The 22,606-nt window shown below is 41.8% G+C and overlaps 1 protein-coding gene across 5 annotated transcripts in view; it reads left to right on the top strand.

Moving 5' to 3' along the window:
• Positions 1–22,606, top strand: part of CRYBG1 (crystallin beta-gamma domain containing 1) — a 150,089-nt gene that overhangs the window by 48,527 nt on the left and 78,956 nt on the right. For 3 of the 5 annotated variants that reach the window (XM_089530648.1, XM_089530651.1, XM_089530652.1), the window contains exon 2: positions 13,367–13,505. In XM_089530648.1, the coding sequence (XP_089386774.1) occupies positions 13,367–13,505 (139 nt within the window). Of the gene's footprint in view, positions 1–2,968; positions 3,052–3,360; positions 3,456–13,366; positions 13,506–22,606 lie in introns of those variants that run through there. The other 2 variants (XM_089530649.1, XM_089530650.1) reach the window with 2 other exon arrangements.

Here is a 22,606-nt window from a genome sequence, read left to right as displayed (position 1 = left end):
AAAAATGAAACTGCCCTATCAGTGTTAAAAAGTGGAAGACAAAACCAAAGTTAGTTTTTGTTACACAACATTTATCATGAATATACTATGAGTACTGACATTACTTACAATGCATTACATCCAAACTCTAATCTGTCTTATCTTCTCCACCTGACATACTTCATCAGTGCATCATAGGTAAACCAGAATAACTCAAATGGAGATATTTATAGTTTGGTGGCACAGCTATTTGTGGTTACTATTATTGCTCTGAGAGTAACAAAACAAGGGTTTGAAATACATCTGAATTAGAAATAATGGAAATGTCGCTACAGTAGTATTATACTAAAATGAGTCAATCAGTTTGGATAAGCATTTTGAAACATCTAGGAATATCCCCTTCTTTAAGAACAATGGATCATCAAAAGATTGAAAGTACTACTATATAGCTATGTGGTGTGAAAGTGTTGCACAAATATATTCCAAAGCTCCGTCACCCACCCTCCCTTCTGCTCTGTGGCACTGTTTTGTGTTCTTGCTCTGCATCCACACTGCAGAAATAATCCAGTTTGACACCACTTTAATTGCCACAGCTCCATGCTATGGAATTCTAGGAATGGTAGTTTGTTGTCGCACCAGAGCGCCACTACAAGAAAATGCCATTCCCAGAATTCCATAGCATGGAGCCATTGCAGTTAAAGTAGTATCAAACTGGATTATTTCTGCAGTGTGGATACAGTTGTGGCTTCTTAGATGTTATAATCTAACAGGAGGTACTGCAGTTCTTCCCACTGACTGACAAATCCAAGGTCAGTCTTTCCAAAGGGGGGGTGGTGGAGTAGTTAGTGGATAATAATACTGTACAGTATTGCAAAAAGTGCAAGGTGCATGTAAATTTTGTGTGTGTGTGTTTCTCAGACTTTTATGGTAAAAAAGGGCTTTTAACAAGGATTTGGTCAGGAAGAACATTAATATGATTATTCCACAAGGTGGCATGATTTCATAGAAAGTTTAAATGTTTCTACCCATCTTTCTTTCGTATTCTGAAGTGCTGTGTGCTGACTTTTCTGCAAGCAAACACTGAGATTGTGAAAATAAATCAGTTTCTGTAGATCTGCAACTAAGTACTGTCATTTAAAACCATCCCTTTCTCATGAACATATTATTAATTCTTTCCACAGTCCAAAGGTGGCTAAAGGAGGGGCCTAAAAGGGAGGAAAGCGTCTCATGTTTTGGCTTGGCTATATTTTTAAAAATCTTGCTTCATCACCCCCCATTGTGCCACTAAGTTCAAATTAGTATTACTAACCTAGCTCCCTCCCCACATACATCATTTTTGTTGAATTGCTTGCTGTTGAATGGAGAGGAAACATCTGAAAGCAAAGAATTTGCAAAGACTGTGCCCCTGATTTGCCAGAATACCCATATGTCACCCACAATAGGCCTGTTACCTATAACTGGAGCTCAGGTTGATGAACAATTTGGATGCAGTTGAACTTTCAATCAAACCTGAATTGCTGTAGGAGGCATTTATGAAAGCATGTTTTTAAATTTTGTAGGCTTTCTACAATATAATGCCAATAGATCCTCATTACATCCTCAGTTGATTTAATACTGCTATTACTTTTAGCCTCAGACTAGGTAAAAGTAATCAATAAAAATATATGTAGCCTTAGTTTACATCGCCAAACCCCATTTCTGGTTGCTTACTCACTTTTTCAGTCTGATTCCCCACACCTTTTCCCTTCCTTGTTACACCCTCCCTAGGGATACACTATAGGAAACATAAAGTGGTTCATAAAATGGATTCATGTGTGTTCCCAATGTCTGAAAGCACCCTGGGGGAAAAAATCAGATTAGGCAGATGTTAATTAATAACAAAGGTTATTATGTTAAGAGATCTTGTAGCACGTTTGAGAATTTGGTCCAAAACACATTGCAGAAATAATCTAGTTTGAGGCTGCTTTAACTGTCCTGGCTCAGTGCTAGGGAATTGGGGGAACTGTAGTTTGTTCTGGTACCAGTGCTCTTTGACAGAAAAGGCCAAATGTCTCACAAAACTACAGTTCCCAGGATTCCCTAGCACTGAGACAGGGCAGTTAAAGCGGTCTCAAACTGGATTATTTCTGCAGTGTGTTTGGACCTAATTGAAAGTAATTGGAATCACGAGCTTTTGTAGACTTAATTCTACTTCCACAGGGGGCATCACACTCATTTTCTTGTCCCAAGGAGATGCAGATCGCTGTGCTGATGCATATCGGGTTTGTTGTTCCCATTTTGTTTTGGGTTCACGAATCTCTTCGAGTCATTGTAACCCCTTTGTTATTCACACATGCCATCATTTTGGGATAAAATGGAGCCACCTCCATTCCCCTGAATGATACTGAGCGATCCAAATCAATCCGGAAGCTTATTCACACTGACGAAGATGTGGATCGATGCAGATCTTTCAGGAAAACCTGGGGAGGAAACCCAGTATCAAATATCCTGGGTTAAGTGAGGGTTTTTGCCAGCTCTCCCTCCCCAAAGTGCATTGAGTGCATTCAGGACATGTGTGAACAACAAGGATCCAACCTGGATTCATCCTGGATTATTTTTGTAGTGTGAATGGGGCCTTAGATGCATTTTGAAGTAGACTTATATCTAGGAAAGCTACTGCTGCCAGTTCCTTTCTTTCAGTTAGTCTCAAATGTGCTACAAGATCTCTTTTGGATTTTACAAATGCAGTTATATCTTTGAACAAAGTTTATTATAATTTTTTTCATAGAAGAAACAAGCGGCCTATATTGTGTAATTTTTACAATTTATATCTATTCCTCCTTTTCCCTCATTTCTCCCCTCCTCCCCTCCTCCTTCTAGCAATTCCAAAACTCTATTTCCCAACTTCCCAAAATCTGTCAGTGAAACTGTCAACTGTCTTGTGGTTTTTAAAGCTTTCATCCTCCAACCCCTCTTTCCAGCATTCTGCCCTTTTGGCTCTCCTGACTGCCACAACTTAAAATAATCCACAAAATAAAAACGACTAAAGAGTGGGAAGGCCATAACATTAGAACAGTGTGATTAAAACAGCAGGTATTTATCACAGATAAAATACAGTGTGACTCAGGAGCAGAAACCATCCACGTTTAATTTCCAGGCTCTAAAGCAGTGATTCCCAAACTCTGGTCCTCTAGGTATTTTGAACCTCAGCTCCCAGAAGCCTCAGCTATCTTGGCCAGTGGTATGAGATTCTGGAAACCAATGTCCAAAACACCTGGAAAGCCAGCGTTTGGGAATTACTGCTCTAAAGACTTTTCAATATATGAAAAGAGGCAGGCCATCAGGGGTTCTCTGGCTCATATTCAGTATGGTCAACAAAAATAAAACAAGGGAGCCCTGGTGGTACAGTGGTTAAATGCCAGTGCTGCAGCCACAAAGTTGTGAGTTCAATCTCAGGCAAGGCTCTCGGGTCCACTCAGCCCTCCATCCTTTCGCAGGTCAGTAAAAAACCCACCTTGTTGGGGGCAGTTAGCTTACACATTGTAAACCGCTTAGGGAGTACTTAACTGCACTGATAAGCAATATAGCAATGTACTTGCTATTGCTATTGCTATTGCTAAATATGCTGGGTGAAAAATAATTGTAAGTAACCAGACCCATGACTGTCACATCCCTATTCTTCCCCAGCCTAATTCACTATTATGATGAGAATGGGAGAGAACCAGGGGTGGGGGACTGGCAGTTTCTGTACTTGAAAAAGCTGTTCTTGTTGTGTGACTTCAAGATGTTTCTGACTTCTGGTGAACCTGTCATGGGACTTTCTTGGCACGATTTGTTCAGAGGAGTTTGCCATTGCCTTACCCTGAGGCTGAGAGCATGTGACTTGCCAAAGTCACTCAGTGGATTTCATGGCCAAGTGAAATCAAACCCTGGTCTCCAGAGGCGTAATCCAACACTCAAACTATGCCACACTGACTCCTCTTGAAAAGATACTAAGGGATATTTGGGAAAACAATATCTTTGCAAAACTCAGGAATGAGCAGAGGAATTGCTACTTCTTTCCTGTGTTGAGTAAGGAGCAAGACGTTCCACCAGAGGGCACTAAGGTATGAGCTTTTGGCACCAGAAGTAACAGCTCCCACCATAACTGCATATAAGCCAGCCAAGACTGAGGTGAGTCGTTCCCTGCCCCAAACCATAATGGGCAACGTGACATATAAAAACACTCCAAACCAACTTGAAGTAAAAAAGAGCCATGGGCTATATTCTCTGACGCCTGTTTTTCCCTGGGATATGTAACAGAAAGCTTAAGAGACTTCTACATGTGCAGAGTAATCTTATCAATGTCTGCTCCAAAGTACGCTATATTGCATGGAGCTTACTCACAGAACAGTGTTTATAAGACTGCAATTTAAGGCTACAGTCCTCCACCCCCTTACTGGGACTTGCTTAGTAGATATGCACAGGATTGCATTATTAGCAGATTAACCTAATATAGTCTGTTTTAATTAGAAAGGTATGCCTGATTAAACAATTCTGTTTATTGATATAAGCATTAACAAACATTGTATACAGCAAGAGCATTCTCAAAAAGGCTTGTATGAGAGGAAATCCTAGATTTGTCATAGGATGTCAAAATGTCTATTGCTATGCATGCATACATCACCTACAAGGAATATTGTTTTTTAAATAATTTGTTTTTCATATATGTAAATGTATATACATTTAAAAACTATACCTCATTCAATTCATTGATTAAGACTTTTTTAAATAATGGATCACAGGCCTGCTTTTAAATGTATTGTTAGCTGCCCTTGAGTCAATTGTGACTCATAGCAACCCTGTGGATTAGACATAATCAAGATCCCCTGTCCTCCCTATACTCCATTCAGGTCCTGCAAATTCATGCCTGTGACATTCCTAATTGAGTCCATCCATATGGCATGTGGTCTTCCTCTCCTTTTTCTGCCTCCTACCTTTCCTAGCTAATACCCCAGAGAACAGAATCAAGATTCAAAATGACCTGAACAGACTAGAAAACTAGGCCAAAGCTAACAAAATGAAATTCATCACAGAGAAATGTAAGGTACTGCACTTTGGGCAGAAAAATGAAATGCACAGATATAGGATGGGGGACATGTGAAAGGGATCTGGGAGTCCAAGTAGACCATAAGTTGAACATGAATCAACAGTGCGATGCGGCAGCTAACAAGATTTTAGGCTGCATCAATAGAAGTATAGTGTCTAGATCAAGTGAGGTAATAGTGCCACTCTATTCTGCTTTGGTCAGCCCCCCACCTGTTCTGGGCACCACAGTTCAAAAAGGACATTGAGAAACTGGAGCATGTCCAAAGGAGGGCGACTAAAATGGTGAAGGGTCTAGAAACCATGTCCTATGAGGAACGACTTAGGGAGCTAGGGATGTTTAGCCTGGGGAAGAGAAGGTTAAGAAGTGATATGATAGCCCTGTTTAAATACTTGAAGGGATGCCATATTGAGGAGGGAGCAAGCTTGTTTTCTGCTGCTCCAGAGAACAGGACCTGGAACAATGGATGCAAGCTACAGGAAAAGAGATTCCACCTCCACATTAGAAGGAACTTCCTGACAGTAAGGGCTGTTAGACAGGGGAACACACTCCCTCAGAGTGTAGTGGAGTCTCCTTGAGATCCAAGTGCATCTCAAAAAGAATTGATTTTTTTTTTTAAGATGAAGAAAGAATTTATCACATAACCACATATATTAACATCAAAAAAACAAAAACTAACCAAAAACAAACAAACAGACCACCATACGATTACATTAACCCTAAGATACAACCTAAAATAAACCAACATTTAACATACAAACACATATATTTACATTTGATTACCAATATTTTTATCCTTCTAGTTATTACTTCCATTTACATTTGGATCTTACTGCACGTTGCAAGTTATATATTTACTCCTGACATATAACCTATAACATTACGTTCACATGATGTTTTCCATTTTCTCAATTTAATATCAACCTTATTTATTTAGATTATTTAGAAAATCATCTCCCTCAATTAAACTCAAAACACTCCATTCTTTTTCCGCACTTTCTTTTGATTTTCCCTTTTGTAAAGCAGATATTATGTCCATATTTTTAGCTTCATATAGTCTGCTCAACCATTCCTCAATCAATGGACTTTTTGGTAACTTCCAATATTGTGCAAATAATATTCTTGCGCAAGTAACCATATATAAAACAATCCTGTTCATCTTAACATTTTTTTATATTGTGAGTCATATTCAACAGAAACAAGTTTGGTTCAAAAGGAATACATATTTTAAGAATACCCTCCATAGATTTGTGAATCATTTGCCAATAATCTCTTGCTTTAACACACAGCCACCACATGTGGAAGAAGTTCCCTTCTGGTCTTCCACATTTCCAACAATTGATACTACCTGATTTATATATTTGATTGATTTTTTGAGGGGTTAGGTACCACCTATAAAAAAAATCTTCTTATTTTTTTTACTGTAGTCACCATTCTGATCTATGTTTGATCCTAGGTATGGAAATTCTTTCAATTTTCTCTTTTAAACTAGGGGCCCATTCACATTACAAAAAACATCGGTTCTGAAACCGATTCAATCACGTGAAGTTCCTACTCACCCCGAATCTCACACAAGCGAATCCGGGGCTTGCACACCCGTTCCGTGTTAAATGGCCCCTAGCGCGGGTCTTTTGAAATCGGCACAAATGTCGTTTCTTTTTAAAAACCCCGGGTCCTGGGAATGAGAACTTTGGCCTCGATCACGATCGAGGCAAATTGAGGGAGGGATTTAGGTCAGAGGGTGGGCAAAGGGCAAGGCATTTCCTCCCCTCATCGGAGGGGAGGGGGAGGAGGAAAGAGCCCTGGGAAGAAGGGAGCAAGGGAAGGCATTCTTTAGGAGCCTCTTTTCCCTGCATCCCCTGCCCAAAGCCCTCTTTTCCCTGCATCCCCTGCCCAAAGCCCTCTTTTCCCTGCATCCTCTGCCCAAAGCCCTCTGTCACTGGGCATTCCTTCCCTTGCAGGAGGAAAAAATTCAGGTCACTAACGGAGCTCACGTCAGGCAACCCCCCCCCCTTTTTTCAAATTCAAACCATTTTTTTTTTGAGCAACTATGCGCATTGTTTATATTCCAGAAGTAGATGGAGCCAGGCTTGCAGTTTATATCTTTGGATTTCCTTGCTTTCTGCAGAGGCGGAAGCTACAAATGTTGCAAACAATCAATGTTATATTTTTAACAATTTTTTTTGAGCGAACATGCGCATGGTTTATATTCCAGAGGCAGATGGAGCTAGGCTTGCACTTGGATATCCTTGGATCTCCTTGCCTTCTGCAGAGGGGGAAGCTACAAATGTTGCAAACAATCAATGTTACATTTTTAACAATTTTTTTTTTGAGCAACTATGCAAATGATTTGTCTTCTTGAGCAGATACAGCAAGGGAAGCAAAGGTAAAGCTAATGTTGCTTTTAAAAGCATAAAAAAAAATGCATGGCAATCCCATCCTTTGCCTGGGACAGGGGCAGATCTGACCCCAAAGCCCACAGGTTTATAAAAAGAGAGAGAGAGAGAGAGGCATCTCTCTCCCTGCTTCAGCCGCTGAAACCCCTGTGCCTGGCTCTTTAAAAAGGGAGGACACTTCCCCCGATGCCCTGCAAACGTCACCATGACGATAGCTTGATTGGCAGCAGCCACCTCCAGAATGCATTCGATTTCTGTCAAAATGCATTCGATTTCAAATTTGTAGTGGGCACTTGCTAACGGAGCGATTCGGGGGAGGGGCATCCGGATCAGCCCAGTTCCTTCCAGGTCTTTTAGACCAGTATGAATGGGGCCTAGGTTCATAAATACTAGAAAGTGCCTTCCTAAGAACTGAATTGTGCAAACCTGCCAGTGAGAAAGCTCTGTTCCCACTAGCCACCTGTTGTATGTGTAGTCTCTCTAACTGATGGAATCCAGAATCAAATGTTATTTGAAAATCTGAGCAAATACTGTACATAATAGCATTATTTTAGCTGCTTCAAGATCAGACTATTCAGGGCAATAAAGTTCAAAACTAGAATCTTGAGTCATATGCATAGCCAAACAGGTGGCCAGTACACATCTCTCCACACATGAGGAAATCATGCTCTCAGTCACCTGCCCCAGTGAGGAATCAATCTGCAGGGTTTTTTTGACCAGTGGCAGTTTCTGAACATTCTTCAAAGACAGTCCCAAAGAAAATGCATTTCACTAAGCTAATTTTGGACATTACCAAGACAGGTATGAAGATAGCCAGGTCCCTGTCACTAAAGAGAGACATACTTGGCTACATGCTTTCCCATTGCAAATGTCACCAGTGTTTCTGGAAGGAATTCTGGGTAGAGAAACACTCACAAGCTGTAAATTCAGCAAATGCTGACCATCTAATAATCAAATATCAACCACCATCTCTTTGTTATCAAAACTTAGTTTTAAGGGCTTTTTAAAAAAGCTGCTACTGAACCCCTTACTGTCTCTGTAGTTCACCCCAAATATCCATGTAGGGACTCCACTGATCTCCCTTGGATCTGAAAAAGCTGCTGTGTGTCATCTTTATATTGATGGCACTGCATTATAGACAGCTTGTTCCAGGTGTGTAAATGTGTGTAGGTGTTGAAGTGCAACCTATACTTTGCAGTACCCTGCAGCTCAAGGTGGAGCAAGAGGGAATCTGCACCATCTTCTGAGACCTACCTTTTCCTATTGTTTGCATGAAACACATGCTCTTACAGAACAAAATGGGACGCTGAACTGTAATTTGTGCATGTGTGGGATTATGAATTGTAAACAAAATTTGGCCACAATTCAGTGGCTCCCTAGCTGTACACAGGAACTTGGATCCAGACCAACTGTTAGGGATCCTTTAATTCACAGACACGAGTCAGATTCAGTTGAGATTATGTCTTTGCTAAATCAACACTTCCACCATTGGAAGAGGGAGAGCGGTGTTCACCACTTGGATGGGTTTTGAGGGGAATGGAGGGGATGGGAAGCTGTCTCATCCAGAGCATCTAGATTTTAGAATTCTGCTTTGCACAGCTCTGTACCAAATCAATAGGTGTGTATGTTATATTCTTAATCCACAGGATTTGGCATATTTTCTAGTGGAAAGAATAGCTTCGTACAAACAAGTAGATATGTAGAATATTCCATTTATGTGTAGAGTTTGTATAGAAGGTTTCCATATTAATGTGCACGGACTAACCTAATCTATAAGGGCTGTATGTACACCAGATGATGGTGGTGGAGTCATTTGGCCCTCTAGATGTTGTTGAATTTGAACTCTTAGGATCCCTTACTATTGGTCATGCTTGGTAGGATTGATGGGAAATGCAATTCAACAGCATGTGGAAGACTGTTTAATTTCTCCTGATATACATGCTGCATATGGGTTAGAAATATAATAATATTCCTGCTGGATTTGACCAAAGGTCCACCTCATACAGCACTACCAGTTGTTTCCGGAAAACCCAGAAGTAAGAAAAAGGGAATAAATAGTTCTTTCACTTACTGTTGCTTCCTAATGACAGATATCTATTGAAATAAATCTTTTGAATTTGAAAATTCAGTTTAGCTTCTGATAGCTATTGATAGATCTGTGCACATTACTTATCTTTAAAAGTCGCCTTTAAAAAATGACCATTTCAATGCCTTGTAGCAGTTCATACCATAAACTCTAAATCCTGAATCTACTTCCAATAAATGTTAAGGGACTGCACATGTTCTCCATCAGGGGAGCCAGCATGTATTGAAAGATGAAAACTGTTATGTATTGTGTACTATATCTTTCTGAAAGCTTGGTGGTGAATCATGTCTAATCAGAAATTAAGTCTAAATGTTTTCTGTGCAAGGGAAGTACTTTCTTGAAATAGTGAGTTCAGTCTAAAGGAAACTGTTGCTCTAAAACAGCTTTGGCTTTCAAACAGAAAATGTCTTGTGTGAGCTCTACTTACTAAAGGTTCTGCATTATCTGTAATTCTCCATCACTGTACTATATCACATACAGTTTGTTGCTGGAGAAAGGGGAGATGTCGCAAGAAGGAGACACCAAGTCACACAATTGGAAGGAAAAAGCCACAACTTTTATTGAGTATAGCTGGTAGGTAGGGTTGGCTAAATGCATGGGTCTGGATCTGGCATCGACCAACCTGCCTGTTGCTCGATGAACCATTTTGCCTGGTCATGGCCAAGCCTTAGGATGACAGAAGGGGGTAACCAACTGATTGCACATCTGCATCTTTGCCCCTTTGTCATCAGGGGATACTGATCAGGAGTTGCCCCCGCCATGGCAACACCTCATCGCTCCCAGCATCCCCAGGTCCCTGTGGGACTCCTGATTCATTGCTTTGCAGCACCAGAAACCATGCCCACCAGATCCACGGCCCATGCTACAGTCACAAAGGCCGGGCCCCTCCCACAGGGCCTACCTTGCGCCAACCACCCTGAAAGCTGTACCTCCCCCCAGCAAGAGGATCCCTCCCTTCAGCCCTATGGCTGTCCTGAGGACCTGGATGGACATAGCCAACAAATACCCCAGACTTCTACTTGCTCATCCTTTTTATAGAATCCACTGGCATGCCGCATCCTACTGCAGTTGTAGCAGCCCCTATATGGAACGGGTGTCCTCCAAAGTCCTCCACTAGCAATTTGACACATTGCAGGGCCAGATGAGGTACTGACACCAATTGGTACCGGGTTAGCGGAGTTCTATCCTCATGGCTAAAAAGAGGGCCTGCAGTCTGAGGGCTTCTGAACAGGGCACAGGTGGCAGCCATGGAGCCTTCTCAGGATGATGATGGACCCTTTCCTCAACTGGTCACACTTTGACGTGGGGAGAACTAAAAACACAGCATTTCCCACAAAGAAACATCCTCCCTCTGAAATGAACACTTAGTCCCATCCAACCTGGAGGAGGGGACAAGCTCACTCACCTGCAATGCCCCAAAGAAGGCAGTTAGAAAGGCAGTTCTAAAAAGGCAGGCCTCGGCTCTGGAATGACAGACCTGCTTAAGCTGCAGAGAGAGCCTGAGAAGGACTCTAAAGCAAATGGGTCTCCTCCCATCCTCCTGCCTAAGGGATGCTCTCTTCCAGCCTTCCAGGATCCTCCTTACTAAGAAGTATGCACAAGAGTCCTGGAACGCCCTGGCCTTGGAAAAGAAGGAAATGCCTGCCGAGTGGACCGACATGGTATGAGGTATGATCCCAGACTCTCAACCAGACAAGGAATTGAAGGATGGTATGGGACTGGAGTGGCCAGTGTGCCTGGAGGCCAGACACCCCCAAAATGGCAAAAAGCTTGGAAACAACTCTCCTGTACTCTCTAAAGGTAGCTGGGGCCAGTGAAGACAGGACGCCCTGCATCACAGCAAGTTTCCAACATACCACAGTTCCACAGGGAAAAGCATGGGCGAGTTAACGGAACCTGGCCTCCTGAAAACAAGAGAGAGAATCTGCAGTGTTATTCTCCAAGCCAGGCACAAAACGGGCTTGGAACGTGATGTTGTTGTGGAGGCACAGTAAAACAAAGCGGTGAACCAGGAGCATGACTTGTGCAAACTTGGAGGAGTGGCAGTTGAGGATTCAGACTACTGCCTGGTTGTCGCACCAAAAATGAACTGCCTTGTTGGCAAAGGCTTCCCCCCTAGATGTGCACTCCTACCAAAACAGGAAAGAATTCTAGAAATGTGAGGTCCCGGAGGATCCCTCACTATGTCCAGTAGGCAGGCCAGCGTTGGGTGCAGCAATGGTCCTGGAAAAAGACTCCAAAGCCCAGGCTTCCTGCAGCATCTGAGTAGACCTGGAGGCCCAGTTCCAAGTTCCAAGAGCACTGCCACAGGGAAACCCCATTGAAATCCTTAAGGAATTCCTTCCACAATCTGAGGTCCTGTTTAATGCCCTTGGTGAGGCGGATATGGTGGTGCACAGTTTGACACCTGATCTGACCCAGGCTAACCATGTAGAGAAAGCTCTGCCCACGGAAACCAACCTGCAAGCAAAATGAAGGTGTCCCAGAAAGGCCTGGCTCTCTTTTCCACAGAGTTCCACAACTTCTAGAAGCAGCCTAGAATGATAAGACAACACCCAAAGAATTGTCAATGGAATAAGCTACTGAATGGATAATTTGTGTTGAATCTGAGAATTCCATATTCTTACTGCTCTTTAGTCCAACTTATGTTTTAAATGTAGGGAGACAGCCAGTTTTGCTATACTTCTTTCCAGTAAAAATTTAGAAGAATTTGAAGGAAAACCATATTTAAAAAAAAACAACCAGAAACAAAAAGGGAATATTTCATAGGGAAAAAAAGCTTAAATGATAGGCTAGTCTAAAGAACCTAATGGGAGGGTTATTTTGCTATTGGGGTGCCACATGTCATGCAAAGGATGTAGGCCACATAAGATATATTTATTTCACAGTATATTTATTTCACTATTTACCTGAAGGGAATAAATGGGCTCATAGGAATAGTGAGGTAGCAGATAAAGAATCATACTTGGTATGCAGCAAACATATATTGAGGTTTCATTTGAGCTTTCAATTAGATATTAGTAGGAGTCACAGCAAGTTCCAAAGGCTCTTGAATATATTTAGCATTAGAATTTTCTGCCTGCCTGCCTCATCATTTCATTTTGTACTGTGCCCTTTAGCTTGTGTACCTAAGGGGAAGGATTTTCTTTTTAACTGATCTGTAATCTTCTCTGGGAGAAAGGTGTGTGTGTGGGGGGGGGTGTTTTAAAGTGTACAGGTATGGTTTATTTCAAAAACTTCTATAGTGAGTTCTTATTCTTCATAATAATTAGAGATACAGTCTCTCCTCAGGAAAAATTACATGGCTATTCACAGGAACACAGAGCATGTGCCTGATCATGAGAGCTGAATATTGAGACCATTAATAATTTTAAAATAGCAAAATATAGCACTCATCCAGAGATGGAAAACATCTCTCAAAACTGGCCAAATGGCAGCTTCAGCAAAACAATAACTTAAGAATTAAAAGAGAGTGAGAAAACCATAAACTAGGTTCATGCATGATTAATGTGAAAGCTATTGACATTGCTCATCTCCTATATATATACATCTGTATATTGGCCAGTACAGTTGGACATCTGTACTGGCCTTAGATCCATTTTGCATGAAAACAATGGTTTCCATAAATTAATACTATTTTTGATTTATCTCAAGTATTTATCAGGTACTACCACCTAACATTCTGGACTGTACATTTATTTAATTTCATGTCCTGAATTTTCACAGTAATCATCGTGGTCTCTCTTAATGGATTTTTATAAACATCACAATGCAGGCTCACAAATATGGTGTTTGTGCTTAACATCTCTAAAACACAAGATATGTTTCTTTGTTTTTCAGATACTTTGACATGCCTGATACACAGTTTGCTGCTCAAACAAATCAGCTGCCTCTAGTCCCTTCACAAAATTCACAATTTGCTTATGCTATTCCAATGGTTTCCATAACTTCATCTACACTGCCAGCATCATTTAGAAAGGTAAGAGAAAAGAACATCCTAAATGGTCTGATATTTTTTAAAAATAGAAAGAATGCTATTTAATGTGTATTTAATTCTGATACATCAGTAGTATACATGGTTTGTTCTTTCTTGCAGTACTTTAGAAATATTAAATGACTTGGGAATGTTTTTATGAGAAACAAAAAAGCTATGCATCCCCCCCCCCCCCTTCTAGGTCCAGAAAGTATGCATGAAGGTGTGTGTCTGAGGGTTCATCTCATTGAGCTATAAATTTACATGAATCCATGGAAAGGGGTATGGTCAGTTTTAGAAATAAAGAAACACATTCTTTGGATGCATAGATTTTTCTGAGAATAAATCTTTCCACAACTGAGATAGGGGAACAGGAATGTTATTTAATTTAGCACAATGTGAACTAAATTGATTCAAAATGATGTTTGTAGAAGGCATTTATACTGCATAAATTTATTCAGTTTCTCCAGTCAAGTTATTAATCTTATTTCTGTAAGTATTATATCATGGTGGAAATTCAGCATGGAAGGAGGGTGCTTATTATGTCTATTCATCTGTGAGAACTATGCTTAAGTGATTACCTTGCAGACAAGGTTATGCAATCCCTTTCCTGTCACAACATATTTTAAAAGCATCAGGCTTGGTGAATAAACCAATTTTCTCATAAAGTGCTGTAGATCAGAGACTATTAACTGAGGGAATCAGACCATTTTCCTGAAAGACTAAAATTGTAAATGAAAGAATAAATACATGAATATGTATTACTTTTTTTGAAAAAAATAATAATAAAGTGGTGGTGGAAGAAGAGGAGATGGAGGAGGGAGTATGTGAAAGGATCAAAACTGATGGCTGAGCCCAAGCTCCCCTTACTAGTGTATGCATCTGTCATATGTTTCTCTACTGCTGAGGGGCCTGCACAGCTCCGAAAAGATTGTTTTTGTAACACATGTGTCTTAACATATAAATAAAACCTCAGATGAGGACTTAAGAGTGTATGAGCAGTCTACATCTGGTCTGTGTACACCAAAGTATTTGGGCTTAGTTCCAGAGATTAAATTAGTTCACATGGAAATCAATGGTCTTAAGTAAGGCAGTATATTAAAGGAGATCTTTATCACTTCCCTGACAAAATTTTGTGTGTAGCAGGTAAGTGTTTTTTTATGATAGTAGTAGTTGTGCTGTTGTGGAATGCTGGGCAACTGTATTGGAGTAAATGAAACTCAAGATGGGAAAGCCTGTATGAATGAATATCACTACTTCTGAAGGTTTTACTGCTTGCCTATCAGTTTAAATATGACAGTCATTTTCCATAGATGTTTAGTTAGGTGCCTTTCTGATTTCTTTTGTTTTTTGCTGCCCCTTGCAATATACAGATGTCATGCCCTATCTGTAATTATCTGCTTTATAGATATGTATCACTAGAGTTGTAGCATATTTTGTAGATAGATCAAGGAGCTAGGTCTATTTGGTGGTTTATTCTGCCTTGGGTATTGGAGATAGATTTGGACTTAATTCACTTTGTGTATTTTGAAGTCCCTTTCCTGTGAGAAACATGTTTTAGGTCTGCAATATAGTGCTGTAAGTGCTGAAGTATGGTACATGTTTGATATTCTCACCTTTTTGGAAAAATTATCTGACTGGGTATAAAGCAATATATCATCCATCTATTTTTTGTTAACTTTTTAAAGAAAAAAAGTCTAGTTAAATATGTGAATGTGAAATAGCAAGACCCTGTTAGTTATCTATTTGCTAATGCATTGCATTCCTTGTTTGCTACTATAGTGTTTTGTGTCATTTTTCTTCCTCTCCTCCATAATTTTTGGCACAAAGTGCCAGGCACTGAAAGTTATTCAGGTTTAACTTCTGCAGTTCATGACCTGTTTATTTCTGATTTTCTATTTCTTCATTTATACAATCACAGCATTACTTCTGCAGTGTAGCAAGTTATACAGTTATTCATAGAGCCTTCACCTTACACAATTGCTCTTTTAAAGCAATATTACATTTTGCTTATATATTGTAAATATTTACTGCTCTTAATTTTTTCCTACTCATATTCATTCTTTAATTTTAGCTTCTGTGCACAGGTTGCCAATGCAGGTAATATAGTATTGCGTTTCACAGTTAACCTCTCAAGTTTATTTATTTATATTCCCATTTTTTTTAGAATAAGAACCCAGGGAAACCCAGGTTTGAGCCTTTCAGTATACTGTTGTAAGCCCTGCTTTATAAAGTAGCCCTTCTTATAAGCTTGGCTGGCCTAATGACTTTTACAAGCTCTACTTCTGGCTGGTAATATAGGGTGCATCTACCCTGTCACAATAATGCAGTGTGACACCATTTTAGTGCTGTACCTCCATCCTATGAGATTTGGAGGCCCGTTACAGACGGGCACTTTAGTACGTGCTTCGCGCGTGCTAGGGTTAGAAAGGGGCGGTGCTTCCGCACCCCCCCAACCCTAGGACGCGCGGAGCGCGCACAAAATGGTGGCGGCCGTTCCACATGGCCACCGCCATGAGGACATCACGACCGCGCCACCTCTATATGGGGCGGCGTGGAAGTGACGTCCTCGCTCTGTGCCAGGGTGCCTAGTGCACCCTTAGCGCGGAGCAGGAAGGAGCTCTGTTTTGGATCTCCTTCCTGGTTTGGTCCGCTGGGCGCAGCCTTCACACAGCTGCGCCCAGCGGCCCCTTTCTCCTCCTCCCCGCCGCCGCGGGGTGTCCTTGGGGCTTGAAGCCCCAGGGACACCCCTTTTCAGGCTGCGGGGAAGGGGCCTTTTGCCGCTTCCCCACAGCCTGAAAAGCGGCGGATCAGGGCCTCAACGGCTGCCGTTCTGGACACTGAGGCCCCGATACCCCGGGGAAAGGGGCGGGTGCAGCCCGCCCCAAACGGGCGGTCTGTAACCCGCCATAGTTTCACAGGATCTTTAGCCTTCTCTGCCAACAGTGCTTCGCAAAATTACAAACCCCAGAATTCTGTAGGATGGAGCTTAGGTCAGTTAAATGGTGTCAGACTGCATTATTTCTACAGTCTAAAGGCACCCATAGCTGCGTCATGCAGATCTCTTCTGACCAGTACTGGCTAAATTTCTAGTTCATTATAGTATGAGCATCCCTTTGTAGGTACATCTCCATCAGGGCTTGTCGCATCATTTGACTAGGAAACGTGCTCAGAGGTAGATTCCCAAGGTTGGGTAGTTTGTGCATTGCAAAAAAGAAGACAAGCCAATGGATTTTCAAGTGAGGCACCTGCCTCTGCTTTGAAACTGGCAATATTCCTCCCACAAATGGATTTTGTGATGATAGAGAGCTTTAATTGCAACTGATGTCTTATCAGGCAAGGATATATAAAGCCAGTGTGCTTTATAAATTGAATGCTTTTGCAAAATCATCCAAGATTGCCACAGTAGGCCACTGCTTATCTTAAGTGGCATCAGGCATTCCCATTACTCAGCAAATTAATTAATTACACTTGATCTCCTTGTGAAAGTCTCCCTAATTCACTAAGAGCTAAGGTTGCAGCTGTGATTCAGAATGATCTATCAGTAACATTTCCCAGCCTTTGATATCAGGCTGATTTCTCTACAAATATATTATCTGATTAGTTGCATGAATTGGAATTAAAACATTAATAGGGTTCATCACTGCTTAAGTATTGCTGTACAGAGCATGTTCATTTTTCTGATTTTTCATAATTTGTGGTTTATGGTGATGGCTTTGAATTATTTTATTGCCCTACTGCTGCTTCTAATAAACTGCTTCCTTTCTTGTCAAGAATATATCCTAGGACTTCTCAGAAGCTCTTTGAATTAACTTTTGTGTTCGCTAGACACTGTACGGAAACTTATCTGGGACACTAATTGGATCAATTTTCATAACTTTTCCACTATCTTAGCAGCTTTATGCTAAATAAAAATTAAAATAACAAGATGGCTATGTCATTTATTTAGGATTGTGCTGTTTAATTAATTAGTTAGATTATTTTGATTTTTAAAAATGTGTCCACTAAAATGTGTTTGCAATTGAATTCAACAGTAGGGTTTCAGAAAATTATTTCAGAAAAAATAAATTAAAAACAACATTTACATACCACTTATGTGGGATATTCTTGAGATGTTTTGGGCTACAACTCCCATAACCCCTAATCATTTTCCATCCTGGGTGAGGCTGATAAAGCTTGTAGTTCAAAATATCTGGAAGGCACAAAATTACCATTTCATATGCATGATACATGTGTGCAACATCGAAACATAAAGAAATGCATTTATTATTTATTATATTTATATAAGACTGCCCCAAAACATTGTTCTCTGTGTGGAGCTCATAAAACAATTAAATCAGGGGTAGGCAACCTTTTTGAGCCAGGGGCTGGGTTGCTGTCCCTCAGACAACTGGGGGGCCGAAGCCGGGGGGTGGAGCTTCCACCCTCCGGGGGTGGAGCTGCACATGGGGGGTGGAGCTTCCACCCTCTGGGGCGGAGCCGCATGCCAGGGCAGAGCTTCCACTATCCGGGGCCGGAGCCACATGTCGGGCAGAGTTTCCACCCTCCGGGGGCGGAGCCGCATAATAATAATAATATTTGCAAGAAGCTACTAGGCAATGCCATAACACAGGAAAAATGCATGCACACTGTCTCAACCCAGAAAAGAGCAAGCAAGTCCATGTGGGGGGATTTTGCAAAGAGAATACCAAAGGATAACAACAATAATAATAGCAATATTTGCAAGAATGGAAGCGACTAGGCAAGGCCACAAAACAGCAAAAAACACATGCCACTGTCTCAACCCAGAAAAGAGCAAACAAGTCCATGTGGGGGGATTTTGCAAAGAGAATACCAAAGAATAACAACAATAATAATAGCAATATTTGCAACATGGAAGTGACTAGGCAAGGCCACAAAACAGCAAAAAATGCATGCCACTGTCTCAACCCAGAAAAGAGCAAGCAAGTCCATGTGGGGGGATTTTGTAAAGAGAATACCAAAGGAATAACAACAATAATAATAGCAATATTTGCAAGAATGGAAGCGACTAGGCAAGGCCACAAAACAGCAAAAAATGCATGCCACTGTCTCAACCCAGAAAAGAGCAAGCAAGTCCATGTGGGGGGATTTTGTAAAGAGAATACCAAAGGATAATAACAACAATAATAATAGCAATATTTGCAAGAATGGAAGCGACTAGGCAAGGCCACAAAACAGCAAAAATGCATGCCACTGTCTCAAACCACTTTCTTTCTCTCCCTTCCTCCCTCTCTCTCTCTTCTCCCATCCCTCCCTCTCTCTCCTCTCCCTCCCACCCTTTCTCTCCCTCTCTCTCCTCACCCTCCCACCCTTTCTCTCTCTCTCTCTCTCCTCCCCTCCCTCCCTCTCTTTCCTCTCCCTCCCACCCTCTCTCTCTCTCTCTCTCTCTCCTCCTCCCCTCCCTCCCTCTCTCTCTGCCTCCTCCTCCTTCCCCCGCCCCTCCATTTATAGGAGGGAGGAGGGAGGGCGGAGCCAGGAGGGAGGTGGGCGGCACCCATTGGAAGGCCCGCTGCGGCTGCTGGAGCCCCATTTCGGGGCTCCGGCTGCTGCATCGGGCCTCCCAGAGGCCCGGTGCGGCTCCTGGAGCCCTGTTCAGGGCTCCGGAGGCTGCATCGGGCCTCCTAATGGGCGCCGCCATTTTGAAGGGCAAAATGGCGGCCGGAGCGGCCGAAATCGGTGGCGATTTCGGCGGCAGGAGGGACCGGGGGCCGGCGGAAAGGCGCCCGCAGGCCGCATCCAGCCCACGGGCCGGAGGTTGCCGACCCCTGCTCTAGTATAGAGATGTGATAAATAGAATGTGTTCATTTATCAAAAACCAGTAATAGCTCAAACATATCACAGATAATTGATTTCAGTAGCAGTAAATTGCCTAGCAGTAATGCCTCCCAAGTTGCAAAAACTGTTTTTGTAGCTAAAGCTATGTGACTTTTCTACATCATCTGTTTCCAAATTACAGATGGGAAATTTGATTGTAAAAAGACACTTGCCAGATACAATATGGGCAATGCAAAAAACTACAAATCAGGATGTACCACTCAGTGGCGTTACTGTGGTTGGTGTCACCTGGTCCAGGGTGGTGGTGGACTGCACTTGCCTCAGGCCAGCCATCTGCCAGCCTAGACTGTTGCTGTGGGCGGGAGCACTGTGACCTCTGGAGCTCCTATTCAGGGTCCAGCATGGCCACATGACATTATGAAGGCGCTGCCCCCCCCCCCCCCCCGAGACCTTAAGAGTCCGGTATGGCTGCAGCGGCCTTCAGAGTTTAGTGCAACTACTGCACATTCTGCTATGATGGACTGAAGACACTGCTCACCTCCCCCCAGTAGTGGCTGCTGCTTGTGGGGGGGGGGGCAGCACTGCAGCCTCCAGAGGGCCTGTTCAGGATCCATATGGCTGCTCACCTAGCAACTGTTCCAGATTCTGAATGGAGAGAACACCCCCCTCCCCATCAGCAGCTGTTTCTCAGAGGAGCAGCGCTGTGACCTCCAGAGAGCCCGTTAAGGGTCTGGCACAGTGGCTGTGCAAGTGAAAAAGGGATTACTCCCTTTCTTGCTTGATCAGTAATTGTGCCAGTCCCTCTGGGTGTACCACCCCAACAGGTGTACACCCACCTCTGGGGTGTCACCCAGTGTGAGCAGCATCTCCCCACATACACATCCCTTAATGACACCTCTGGCTCCACTGCAAAATCTAATGTGGTATGGCGACCTGTGCTGGCTAGATAACTACATATCTAACACGTCCTACTAGTTTCAAGAAGGTTTTTTAAAGAAGAACCTGCAGGAAACCAAAGGGTAATTTGTTTTAAAAAATAAAGCCAATGCCCAAAGCTAGCTAGCTATCTATCTATCTATCTATCTATCTATCTATCTATCATCTATTTATTTATTTCCTGCCTTTTTGCCAGATAGGGACTCAAGGCAGCTTACACGGTTTAAAACAAACATAATTTAAAATGAACACATACAAAATTTTAACAGTAATTAAGCCTTTTAATTTAAACCCAAACAAACTAAAAGGAACAACAACAACTAATAAAAGCCCAAGATATTATACATGGCTTGTTTCCTCTGAAAAATCAATTCTCAAAGGTGTGCCGGAATAAAAAGGTTTCTACCTGCTTGTGAAAAGACAGTAAGGAGGGTGCCAGTCTAGCTCCTCAGAGAAGCGAGTTTCAGAATCTGAGAACAGCCACCAAGTAGGCTTTTCCCCATTTCCCCACTAAATGTATCTGTGAGCATAGTGAAGCGCAGAGCAGGGTCTCTCCAGAGGATCTCAAAACACAGAAAAGTTCATACAGGAGAGTGTGATCCTTCAAATAACTTGGACCTGAACCATATAGGGCTTTATAGGCCATCACCAGTACTTTAGGAGTCCTGAAGTTGCAGTGGTTAAATGCCTGTACTTCAGCCACTGACTCACAAATCATAAGATTGTGAAGCTTTTTGTGGGTTTTTTGAGCTTTGTGGCCATGTTCTAGAAGAGTTTCTTCCCGACGTTTCACCAGCATCTGTGCCTGGCATCTTCAGAGACTGTGAGTTTAATTCCAGGCAGAGTTCAGGCTCGACTCAGGCTTGCATCCTTCCGAGGTCATTAAAATGAGTACCCAGCTTGTTGGGGGCAATTATCTTACAGTTGTAAACTGCTTAGAGACTGCCTAGGTGGTATGAAGCTGTATATAAATGAAGCTGCTATTACTATTGGTTATTGTTGCTTTGAATTGTGCCTGGAAACAGCCAACAAGCCACAGTAGTAGTGTGTTCCCTGTAGCCAATCCCAATTAACAATCTGGCTGCAGCTCTTTGGACCCACAGAAGTTTCTGAATACTCTCCAAAGGAAGAGTAATCCACATGTAATGTAACTAAAGTATGTGTCACTGATGCCAGATCTGATGTCTTAAGTAGCAGGTGCAACAGGTGCACATGCCTTAAGTGTGCAAATGCACTCCTGAGCTGCCAGGTTCAGAGGAGTAATACATTACAGAAAGATATGATAAAAAGGATTTGAAATGCATTCAGCTGTGGAAGCAGTAGGATTTTTTATGTACATCCAATATGAATGCAAATATAGCAGATGTTTGTCAGGAAAAGAAATTGCTTATAACTAAGGAAAGCAAGAAATCCAGAACGAGTCGAAATACATACTGTAGTATCCTCCTTATTCTGAACCTTACAAAATCTTGTTCAATCGGCATGAGCTTGTTTAAAAAACACAGAGATAGCAGAGGTTAGACAGATGGTAATTAAAGATGGCCTTCTCAATCATAGCTGGTCATTGACAGCTTTCATTTGGAATACTCTCCTCAGAGAAGTTTGCCTGATGTCCAGAGTGTGCCATTTAATGCTTGGAAAATACTTGTTTGCTTGCTAAGGAATTTGAGCATGCTGAATATTGATTTTAAGTAATATTTTACAGTTCAACAGGGAGTCACTGCTTCTCAGTTTAATATAATTTGTGTTGATATTTAATTGCATAGTTGCAATTTTTTAACTGCACGTCACATTTGATACTGATGGATTGCTGATAGTTTATGCTACAAGTTGGCTCATATATTCTATAAACAAATAAACTGACCACACATTTGGGTTCAATGTTTACCCTGACCCAATAATTTCTCTCATAGCAGCCTGAATTGGAAGTCTTGCCTAGCTGTAGCCTCCCAACCAGCCTTGATGCCCCTTAGTAAAGAATATTTTACATCCCGGCAGAAAAGGATGCACTAAGAATGAAAGCTATTGAAAGAAATGTGCAGTTTACAGCAATATCTTTATCTTCTAAATGTCCTATTCATCAGAAATTTAACCAGTTTGTCGACATTCTGACAGTGTTGTTGTACATCTCCATTAATTCCTCCCAGTACCAGAAAAGTCTATTTAGAGTGGAAATGCTGAGTTCAATAAATGAAGAATTGCTATGGCTACAAAACTAGCTGCTATGTTCTTTTATTTACCTGGTAACAAAGTTAATATTTTGCAAAATAAGAATGTCTCTATAATTAGATCCCAAAATAAGTATGCTGTGTGTCACAATTCCTATTCTTCTGTCCACTCCCTTGCTCATCAGCGAGCCAGTGAAGGATTCTTTT

This window comes from Sceloporus occidentalis, unplaced genomic scaffold (genome assembly GCF_023333645.1).
Source record: "Sceloporus occidentalis isolate IW3139 unplaced genomic scaffold, rSceOcc1.0.p SCAF_6, whole genome shotgun sequence".
In the NCBI taxonomy this organism is placed as follows: domain Eukaryota; kingdom Metazoa; phylum Chordata; class Lepidosauria; order Squamata; family Phrynosomatidae; genus Sceloporus; species Sceloporus occidentalis.
This window is presented reverse-complemented; position numbering and strand designations above follow the sequence as displayed.